General features: G+C 24.7%; 3 protein-coding genes across 3 annotated transcripts; all 3 read left to right on the top strand.

The window, feature by feature from the left end:
* Positions 1-1,988: 1,988 nt before the first annotated feature.
* On the top strand, positions 1,989-4,670 carry OCT59_006144 (uncharacterized protein; the record flags this gene model as incomplete). The annotated part of the gene is made up of 6 exons (XM_066141076.1): positions 1,989-2,797; positions 2,935-2,993; positions 3,080-3,184; positions 3,260-3,355; positions 3,428-3,973; positions 4,075-4,670. Exons 1-6 carry the CDS (start codon positions 2,319-2,321, stop codon positions 4,668-4,670), a joined length of 1,881 nt encoding a protein of 626 aa, XP_065997905.1. The 5' UTR covers positions 1,989-2,318.
* Positions 4,671-5,463: 793 nt separating this feature from the next.
* On the top strand, positions 5,464-6,287 carry OCT59_006143 (uncharacterized protein; the record flags this gene model as incomplete). The annotated part of the gene is made up of 2 exons (XM_066141075.1): positions 5,464-5,760; positions 5,826-6,287. 2 exons carry the CDS (start codon positions 5,464-5,466, stop codon positions 6,285-6,287), a joined length of 759 nt encoding a protein of 252 aa, XP_065997904.1.
* Positions 6,288-6,499: 212 nt separating this feature from the next.
* Positions 6,500-8,733, top strand: OCT59_006142 (uncharacterized protein; the record flags this gene model as incomplete). Its single annotated transcript, XM_025326638.2, has 8 exons — positions 6,500-6,551; positions 6,636-6,824; positions 6,901-7,169; positions 7,262-7,318; positions 7,389-7,523; positions 7,610-7,632; positions 7,708-7,978; positions 8,064-8,733. 8 exons carry the CDS (start codon positions 6,500-6,502, stop codon positions 8,490-8,492), a joined length of 1,425 nt encoding a protein of 474 aa, XP_025175132.1. The 3' UTR covers positions 8,493-8,733.
* Positions 8,734-11,989: the final 3,256 nt, after the last annotated feature.

The following is an 11,989-nucleotide window of genomic DNA, read 5'->3' as shown; positions in this document are numbered from 1 at the left end:
CCCATCAATGCCTAATGTGTTTCGACTCTACACTTTGAAACATGAATCAACTTCAACATTATGTACATATGTATTACTTTCTAACACAGTTACACCAAGGGTACTCACGTGACCATTAATGCTGCGTTCTTGGCACGTTAAACTGTTAAAGAGGTCGAGTTCCAAGGGATCTGGATTCTAGACTTACTTTTTATGTTTTATAACATGTTGTTGTGTTTAGCATCAAAATAAATAAAATATAAAAAAAATAATATGAAACACAAAAAACAATTACGAATCAGGGTTCAAGGGTTATCGAGTCACTATCAGAGGAAAACAATGAATTTATTCACGCACCTATTAATTATCGTAACATTGAATTCTTGGCTAAATTTAATTTTCGTGCTTCCAATTGATTATGAATGTTAATTTATTAAGGTGGTCTTGTATTTTTAAAAAATCTATCGAAATAATTGAGAATTATAGAGAGAGGGAACAAATGAAAAGGAAGGAATCGAAAAAGAATCTTCCTTATGAATGATGACATCGTAAATAATAATAAATAATGCAGTGTAGCATTATATAATTATTTTTTTTAATTAAAAAAAAAATCGGATTAATATTAAAATCGATAATTAATTTTGTTTATCCTCGTCGGGCAAGAAAGGCAAGAAAAGAAAAAAAAAAGAACGAAATTATAAATTCCTGATAATCTGATAATTCTGATAATTGCAATTTTCTCAAATATTTTAAAATTAAGAGCCGACGAAAATCTTGAGTTTCGAAATTTAACGAGAGATAGTTCCTATTTAAGTGATTCATTCAATTAATTAATATAAATAAAAAAAAAAAATTTATTCCGATATGTGATAATATTATAATTGTTTTAATCTACAATTCGGTTATCAATGGGGGTAAATTAAAAATCGGATGAGAAAGAATTTTCTTAATACGGTTTAGAATTATACCAAAAAGATATTCACGATACATCTGTAAGTCATCCTATAAAAAAAGGTTTAGTATATGCTAATTCAAGAAATAACAAATACACACGTGCTTTAAGGATTTAATTAAAAAGTTACACAATAATGACTTTCCCCGCTCGCGACGTGTTCATGCAATGCTCAAAATAAAAATCAGATGTATAGTTCAAACTCACAGTAAAACTGACAATCATACAATTTCTTTATTTCTAATTTCCAGATAATAAATTTTTTTTTGCATATTTAATCAATTTTATAGATAACGCACGTTCTCAGTTGTGTAATATTTGTGTAATACAAACAAATGTAGTATAACAAATATATTATTTGAATAGAATTGTAATTAAATCCGAAAAAATCACATAATAAATAATATAATAAATGCAAATCAAATTAAATATAATATAGTCTTTCTTACGGCCCGATTACGTTTGCAGCCTTTTTTTATAACGAATTATCTAACCGTTTATTGTTTCATATCTTCAATATAAAAAGTAAATACAAAACGTTCAATTATTTCTGAAATTAATAGTTTCAAAAAGGTAACACATTAATAAATATATCTTGTGTACTAACTTTAGCAAAAAAAAATATATATATATCTTTTATTTTATTTTATTTTTATTTTTATTTTATTATTTTTTTACTTTAGTACGTTATAATCATAAATGAGTTATATGTCATTATTACCAATGAATCCATTTATAAGTGATGACTTTATAAAAACATCCTGACCATCATTTAAAAATTGTAATAAAAATTTGAAACTCGAATATAAATAACATGTGGTGTCACATCCTAACCGCATATGTTAATATACAACCAATCCAATTAAAAATTCGCGATCAACTTTTTAAGCTTTCGGACGGTAATTGTGTATCTAATAATACTAAATAATATTTACCTAATTAAGGAATCAAATTAATATCATTATTATTATTAAGTGGACATAATGTTTACCATTTTATATATATTATTAACGTATTAATGAAAAACAGCAACTTTATCCTCTTCTCGCTTCGATTTTTTTATTTCTCCGTTTATTATTTTTTTTCATTCCTTTTATTCCGTTAACGGTGTCCACAGTCCTTTTCTTCTCTAACTAAAAACAATTTAACCTATTTTATTCCACTTTTCATGAAAATTGGGCTGGACCCTTGAAACAATATTTAATAATTTTCCATTAAAAAAGAGAACTGGATTTTCCCCCAAAGATAAAATAAAATTTTTTTTTCCATTATCCATTCTTAAAAAAAAAACATAATTACCTTTTAATGAACAAATCAAAAAGAAAATTATTAAATTAGAAAAGTATAAATAAAAAAAGAAGAAAAGAAAAAAAACAAAAACAAAATAATGGTTTTTGAATCGGACGCTATAGCATTTTACGCTTTTCACGTAACGTCACTGCCATTATCCCTATTACTATTTGTAATTTATAAAAATCATAAATATCATTCAACAATTGCTTATTTTGCGTTGACTCTCATCTTTTCTTCAATAAATTCGTGTTTTTTGGCATTTGCAAAAAATGGTGACATTAAAAATTCAGCAAATACATTGGCATGTGATATTCAAGCCTTCTTTATATCATATTTAAATTCATCGGCGGCCATATGGCCTGTTTGCATTCAATCTAATATGACATTAATTCTCTTAAAAAGACGAAAACAACAAAGTGGATGGGCAGGAAGACAAATATTGTTGAGTTTTATGGCTTTGGCTTGGGGTTTACCTATGTTTTTTACGATTGCTTCTTTCGTGTTGGCAGTTAGTGAAGAAGGACTGAAACCATGGTCATATTATTGTATGTTATCTGAACCTGCAATTGGACCGTAAGTATCACATCATCATATTTTTTCATGGAACAAAGTGTACAAGGACAGATAATTTGTGACGTGTCACATCAAAAATATTTTGTGAAATAAAACGGTTTCAAAATTTATTGCTAATTCTTTATTAACTTTATTAGTGCAATAGGAATCTATTTTGTGTCGTTGTGCGCTATTATAGTTACGATAATAATTTCAGGTATGTTCAATATTTTTTTAAAATATTTTATAATTTATCCAATCGTTTTTGCTGCGCCTCACTGATGATAATGTTCTATTGTGTAGCGTGGAATGTTAAACTTGTTTGTAATGAAACTGAAAATATTGAATTATCTAAAAGAATTATTACTTTTGGAATCATTGCAACATTACCTGTTTGTCTTGCCACAAGTAAGTACTAAATTTTAGGTTTTTGTTATTTATTGTAAGGGGTTTTTTTTTTAAAATATGTTAATTTTTTTTTAGTCGCACGATCATTTAATGTGATAATTTATAAAATCGTTGATGCTAATGGAACATGGCCCGATTTTTTACTTATTACGATCCCATATCTTACATTTAGTGAGTAATATAGTATTTATAACATAGAATTTTTGAATAAATAAATTAATCAAGATTTTCTTTTTATTTTAGTAATATTTGGTACAAGTTCCGAATTAATAAGCAAAATTTTGCCAAGTTCCTCTCCATGTAAGAGAAATCGTGGTGATAGCTTATTATTAAGATTTTCAATTGTAAATCCTACTTTAATAAGAAGAGAAACAATGGATGATAGAGAGCAACGTTTATCTTTAACATTAGCAATGAAAAAATCATCATTAGAAGAACAAGCAACATATCTATCAACACCGGGTCCATCAACATTCAGTCAACGTACCAATCCAAATGCTCCTGATCCATTTTCACACAGAAAAAATCCTTCATTAACAATAAATGTATCTCCAAATAATAATAATAATAATCGTACAAGTAAAGGAAAAAGAACATCTGTATCAATACGCCAATCATTTTTAGCTCGTGCTTTAAGTATTAATAAGGGACCTGACAATTCTTATTTAAGTTCGACAAAGACTGCAGAAAATAATAATATTAACTCTAGGAGTTTGCGAAAAGTTATGAAAACTATTAATCTACCTAAAAAGACTTATCGTCGAGGTAATAGATTTTCTAACATGTTAAGTAAGTTGTCAAAATGTTTTTTTACTTAATTTACTATTTTTCTCAACACGTGCTCGCAGCTGTATATAAATATTTAAAATTAATTTATTTTATTTTTTTAGATAATAATAGATCTGCGTTCTATTTTGATACGGCCGATGGAAAACCGAGATTTTTGAAGACATTTTCATTTGAAAATCGAAAGAGAACCGAATCTGTAATAGGGATTCCGCAAGAATACGTAGTTGATAACATCATTGATGTTCCAGAACTTCCAGATAAATATAAGAAAAATATAAGAAATTCAACTTATTACGCTGTAGAACGTGAAAATGAAATGAGAGAACGATTAGCGAGAAAAGAACAACTTCTTCATAAATATAATAAACCACCTCCGTTAGCATTAAAACAAAATAGATCTTTACCATCAAACCCAAAATCCCCAAGTTTTTTCTTTTTAAATCCAAATCATTATGATAATGATCAATATACTGATTTGCCAGTAACACCCTCATTCGGAACACCCTCATTCGGGGTAGCTTCGTCATCAAAGGCTCAGAACAGGTACAGTTTAAGTTCAAAGTCCAATAAATCTAATAATTCTATGAACTCTTCAAAATCCTCTCATGGTGGTGGAGGACTAAGACTTACACCAAGAAATAGCATACCTGTAAATATACTGAATAGAAAATCTTTAATTGATGCTTTACCTAGATGAGGATAATGCATAATAAAAAGACATTAAAAATAAGATAGGATTAAATTTTGGATTTTAAACTTGATAATATTTAGTTTAGTTAATAATAATAAGTTAATTAATATGCCTTATTTTCATAGATTTCATTCTGTACTTTATCAAAAAAGACTAATTTTTGTAATTTATACATATATATTATATATCTGTAAAATATATAAGGGGATTTTATTTTGGGAATAACGATAAAAGTAATTAATAGTGAATGAGTGTATTTTCGGGAAAAATCTGCTTGGAAATAATTTTTTTATAATTGTTGTTTAAGTAAATCGCTTGTGAATTTTTTGCCAGTTTGCCATAATGCATTAGTGCAACTCTAAAGTTTTACGACTGTTGATCAAAATAATCGAGCGAATCATAAAGGGTGGTCATTATTTTAATTTTCAAGATTTTGAGACTCCCCTTCTTAGAAAATGACGTCATTTCTTTAAAAATCCGAAAATTAGTTTTTTGTTATGACTTCGAGTATCTGTACAATCGTTACTTGTGTGAAAATTGTGAAAATCTAAATAGGTACATTCAATCACGTCATCGTACAGGATCTTAATTCTTTCTAGTATTCTATAGTACGACGAGTACGACACGCATTTTATAGCAGTAATGAGAAATGTGTTAAAATAAACAAATCTGTACAATCAATACAAATATTTGTATTCTAAAAAAGGATGTTGGTACGAAAAACTTTAATATAAAAAAAAGGGAGTTTTTCTCTTTTGTTTTAAAAAATAATTTTTTTTTAATTTATTATTTTATTATTATGACGGAACCTGAGAAACTTGATAATAATGATGATATTAAAGAAATAACGGAAACAACTGAAACAGCCATTAAAACTAATACTAATTTAACAGAAAATGATGGAACAATTACCGAGACAATGAAAAATATTGAGAAAGATGAATCAGATAATAATAATTTAGATGAAAAAAAATGCATTGAATTTTCTAAAAAATTACAAATTGGAGGTGAAAATATTTTAGTTGTTGAAAGCGAAAAATATATTATCAGCGGTGATTCAGCTCCGAATTGTTGTATAATTGGGTCACCAGAACATGTAAGATTAATTTTAATTTTATTTAATATTCAATTGTAAAACATTTATTTATTTCCTTAAATTAGGTAGCGGCACTCAAAGCAAAAGTTGATGAATTAAAAACAAATTTAGCTAAAGTTCAAGATGAACGTACACAAATGCAACAAGAACGCGCACAAATGGAAGCAGAAGCCCAAACAAAATCAGAACAAGTAGCTCAACAATTGGATAAACTCGCCACAGAACTTAAAGAATTAGGACAAAGTAGTGATGTAGATTCCGAACAAACAATTCATGCTACAGTACATACTTTTGGTCGAGTTCGTAAACTAGAAATCATAGCAGATGATGATGAAGATGAAGTTGATTATAATAGGTTATGGCGTATACCAAGAGTTAGGCAGTATTGGCATATAGATACTCTTCATAGAGAAGCTGGAGAAAGAGTTTCTAGTTTTGCTGAATTATTTTGGGATCTTATTTTCGTTGCTGTTGTACAAAATCTTGGTCATATATTAGTTGAAGATATTTCTTTTGGAACTATCTAAAGATTTATTATCACATTGTAAATTTATTAAGTTTTCTCTCAAGCTTTGTTAAGGACTTTTAACAAAGAAATGTGCTAACAATCTTTGCTTTTGCCTTTAGCTATCCTGTTTATCGTGTATGGTTAGACGTACATAATTATCTGAATGTTTACTCTTCAAAAGATATTTTGGAAAAATTTCTTCTTTTATGGGAGATTTGTTTAGTAATAATTATGGGTACTCACTCTTCAAATATTTTTGGAGACACTAGAGCCATATATGTTAGTAAGTTATTGCAAGTTCCTTTCCATATTTGTATTAATTTTTATTTTATGTACATACTAATGTCACTTATGTTAAATATTATAGTTTCCTATATTATCGCCAGACTTACATTTGTTTTGCAATATTTTTTATTGGCGAGTTGGATACCAATGTTTAGAATTTCTTTAATTACAAGCGCGTGGGGAATATTTATTCCTTGTGTACTTTGGGTTATTACTATATTTATTTCATCTGAAAAAGCAATTCCTTTATTGTGGAGTGCTATTGTGTTTGGTACGTGAAATACTATATTAATATTTATGTTATTAAATGGGATGATTATTTAGTTCCAATTTTGTAAAAAAATTAGAAATATTTTGGACGGCTTTTGTGCCAGTTTATAAAAGATATGGAGCAAAAAAACAAGCAAAAAAACAAGGAAGTGAAGATTTTGAAAGAGTTGATACAGCGACTTCTTTTACACCGCATAAAGCTATGAGAACAAGAGGAACCGAATATCAATGGAGATGGATTGAACTTTTTTCATTATTTAAAATTGTGGATTATAGACCTGCTATAAATATTGAACACTGGAGTGAAAGATTTGGTATTTTTGCTATCATTTGTTTAGGTGAAAGTGTAAGTCTAAAGTTTTGTTAATTTTTCTTTTTGAAAGAGAATTTGTTTGGAAAAATCAATTTTCAAACGAGAATAATATAATATATTCGTAGGTATTTGGAATTGTTTATTCTAGTTTGAATCCAAATCTTGATGCACAACTTGGAAAGGTAATTAAATTACTGTATGTAAATAGTATTAAGAATTTAAGATTAATTAATTGTTTCCTATTTTTTATAGTCGATATTAGCAGTTTTTATAGCCTATAATTTACATTGGATATATTTTGATGTGGATGCCAGTAAACAATTTTTACATGCTCTTAGAAGGCATGTAGTTACCGGTGTTTTATTTGGATTTGTTCATTTACCTTTGGTATATTAAAGATATGATAATATTTTATTTTAATAGTTTTTTTTCTTAATATTAATAATTATGTTTGATTATTTGTTTTTATAAAGAATATGTCTTTGATCGCATTTGGGTAAGTTTATCTGTAACTATTAAATTTAATTTAACCATACCAATAATAACTTACCTTATTTATTTCTATTTATAGTTCATCATTAAGAATTATAATCCAATTAAGAGATTTTCCAGGAGCAGAAAATATTCCATTACCTGGCGTACATGGTGTAGGAAAAGAAAATGAAGGACACGATGAAAAATTGAAAAGAGCTGTACCAGCAAGCACAGATTCCGCTTCAGAGTTTCCCGCATCTTTACGATGGTTATTTTGTGCATCATTGGCTATAACAATATATTGTATGGCTGCGATTGGAATACTACATAAAGGTTTAGATTCGGAGATTGATTTAAGAATTTCGAAGGTAATGAATGAACATGTATTTTTGTATTTTACTAAATTTATTTAGAATATTTTTTTATTAATATATTTTTTTATACAAATTATAGGGGTATAGGATTGCACTAAGAATGATTATAGCAACAATAATTGTATTTCTTCCATTATCAGAATTAACTTCATTAAATTTGGTGATAATAACATCAATGTTATCTTTAGTTTTGGTATCAGTAGAAACATATGGAAGATTAAGTAAGAATCAACCATTATTTGGCAAATGTGATGAAGATATTATTTCTAGTAAAGGAAGAAAATATGTTAGATGGAAATGGGGTCTTAATAATCTTAATCAAAAAGGTTGGACTACTGGTATATTAAAAAGAAGAAAGAAAAGTAATGGTGAAATTGTTGAAGAAAAAATTGATGACAATAATGATGATATTGTTAATGAAGAAACTAATGTTGGTATGACAAAAAAAGAAAATATGAAAAATTATAAATATAAAGATGAAAGTTGTCATATGCCTTGCACAAATTAAAAAAAAAAACTGAAAAAATTGAAAATATTTAATATGTATACTAATTTTATATAATGAATCTTATAAAACAATTATTATAAAAAATACTTAATATATTACTAATTTTTTTTTTATATTAATGTTGTATAATATATTGGTATTGTATATTATAAATAGGCATTTTAAATACTATAATCACTATAATCTTTTTTTATTATTCTAATAAAGTTATAGCTGATAGTGCAATCTATTTAATATATAAAAAAAAAAATTTTTATTTATTAATTACTGTAATAAATAATTAGTTTTTTGTAATATTTATTAATTAGATAATTTAATTTAAATAATGTATTTCTTTTTTCTGTTACAAATCATCTAGATAATCTATTACTATATAAAATATGAAATTTAGATAATATAATTTAAATTTAAAAATTTTTTACAGTATATATATAGTTTTTTTTTATATTATTTTTAAATGTATTTATTAATTGAATTTTAAATAGGTTTATAATCATCTAACATAAAAAATAGAGCTGTTTGCCTAAGAATGATATATTACAAATATGTATACCTATTGAATCAAATAAACCACTTATTATAAAATACAATATTGTATAACAAGTAGTTTGTAATTTAATTATATTAAAGTAGTTTTTTTGTAATTTTCTATTTTATTTTTACTTTAATAAAATCACAAATACACTGCAAAATTTTAAAGAAAATTAATTAAATTTTAAAATTATTATAATATATAATTTTAAAAGTACTTACAATAATAAATATTACTTTAAGACCATTTAAACATTTATTTAAAATTATATAATTTATGTTAAATAGTAAATAATGTAAATCTATATATATAGATAAATATTTTACTAATAAATTATTTTTATTAATTAGTTGTTAAAAGAAATATTACTTTAAATATTAATTTATTAAATTATTATTTAACTTTTATTATGATTTTTATTTATATTATACTTTACTAATATTACTAAATTTCTTAATGTATTGTATAATTCTTATATAAAAATATATATAAGGTATTTTATATTTAAAATTATTATATAATCTATTAGAATTATGCCAATTTTAATAAACCTTTATTTTGCTAATATACTAGTAAAAAAAATGAAATAAAAATATTGATTATATAAAAATAATTTTAAATAATATGCATAATATGCATAATAATAAAATTATTAAATAAAAAAATAATATATATCAGTTAACTTTATAAAGTATTAAATTGATATTTTATCTATAAAATAACTAATATAATTATTATCTTTTATTTAATAACTATACTAATATATATAATATAATATTTCTAATAATATATTTAAAATTAATTTATTTACAAATAATTGTAAAATATATAATTTTAATGTATTTTATATATATGTTGTGCCTCAGATCGATTCTTGCTTGCAGAATTGAAGGCTTCGCGCACGCCAGTTGAGATTGTCATCTGACGCATCTTAATTGCTAATAAAAATGAGCTATAATTAAACATCAAAATTTCCAATTTTAATGTATTTTTAAGTACTAAGTAAACTTATTTATCATTATTTTAAGTATACAATCCTATAATTTCAGATTAATTGGAATCATACTTATTAAATTTTTTCATTTGAAAAATGACTTAAAATTTAATGATTTTTCAGATAAAACACAAATATAAACTTCAATATAAATCGGATTTACATAAAAATTTCAGGAAACATGTAACTCATTATGGTGCACAAGTTTGTTTATGTTACAAAAAGTGGTTTAATTAATGAGAAAAAAAGTTTACTTATAACAGACTTTATTGAATGATTCAAATGGAGCAAGCTACATGACAATCTCAATGCGAGGTGCTGCTGCGAGCTTCAATCTGAGGCAAGAATCGATCTGAGGCACAACATATATATATTTATATATATTAAATTTATAATTATAAAAAGTATATATATATATTATTAAATTAGTAATCAGTAATTGTAGAAAGATACAATACAATTTATTAAAATCATCTTATTAAGATAAATTGAATGGTAGTAGTTTCATCTTTTTATGATCACTGACTGATAAGATATTTAACAAAATGTTAAAAATCAGTATTTTAATATTACTTGATTTATATTTACTATACCACTAAATGTTTTGCTTAATTTTTCAATATCTAGTGATTGTAAAAAATGATTAATAGCTCTTTAAAATTGTTTAATCAGGACAAATCGAATGGTGATAAGATCATCTTTTTAGGCATAATAAATCATAACTTATTTAGTAATTTATCATTTTAACATTTTTTGTATAATTCATAATCTATTGTATCTAAAAAATGATCTTACCATTATCTTGATTATTAGACAATTCTAAAGAGTTATTAACTATGTTTTACAATTACTAAATATTGAGACATTAGGCAAAATGTCTAGTAGTATAGTAAACATAAATCAAGAAATATTAAAATGCCAATTTTTGACATTTTGTTAAATATTTTATCAACCAGTAATCATAAAAAGATGAAACTTAAAAGTAAGTATTTAGTAAAGTTATTAAATAATAACTGAATACTAGTATCAGCACACAAAAAGTTTTTAAAAAAATAATCTAGCAAAATTTGAATAGATTTTGTGCACTGATTAGCATTATGTAATGGATATAAGAACAAATAGGTAGTGTATTTTTAGTTTCAGATTAGCTTTAAGGTTTAATAAGAAAATTCTTATTTATAAGTACTACTAAAATCCCATTTTTTTATAATAAAGGTCACCATAAAAAATTGGTTCTTTACTAATAATTTTTAATTATTTTTTTTCTTAAATTCTATTAGTTACTAATTAGCTAAAAGCATATGGGCTGATTTGTTTACTTTGCATTAAAAAAAGTTATTAAATTGATTTTCATAATTTTTGTTACTTAAAATTGTTTTGTAATACCAAAAAATCATCTGATTGATAAGGGCAATGACAGATATTACCTAATATCAGTTTATTATAAGAGTTTACCCCCTCCCCCAGGTAAGATATATTATATATGTAATTTTCTTATATAGTATATATGTAACCTAAGATTTTCAATTACCCCCCTTCCCTCTAGAATATTAGGTAATATCTGTCACTGTCCTAATCACTTGACTAAATAATAAGTTGAACAAAAATTTACATTTGCGAAACTTAAATTATTAAATGTAAAAGAGCTGTAAAAAAACCTATTTCACTAATAAAAAACCCATTTCTCATATATATGGAATTTTTAACATATATTATTAAAAAGTAAGTATATTTTAATAGAATATAAAGTAAAATAAAAATTTATATAGTCTTAGTTAGTGATATCTAGCTAAACTCTTTTTGCCAAAAATTTTGGTTTCGTCACCAACTAGTTTCGGTTTCGTCATTGACTAATAAACTATATAGTAATATTTTTTAAGTTTAAATTTTATTTATATAAAATTATAATTTTATTATAAAAATATATTAAATTATATTATACATAAAATAGTTTTATAAATTCCTTTAAAA

The sequence above is a fragment of the Rhizophagus irregularis genome, chromosome 14, assembly GCF_026210795.1.
Source record: "Rhizophagus irregularis chromosome 14, complete sequence".
Lineage (NCBI taxonomy): Eukaryota > Fungi > Glomeromycota > Glomeromycetes > Glomerales > Glomeraceae > Rhizophagus > Rhizophagus irregularis.
This window is presented reverse-complemented; position numbering and strand designations above follow the sequence as displayed.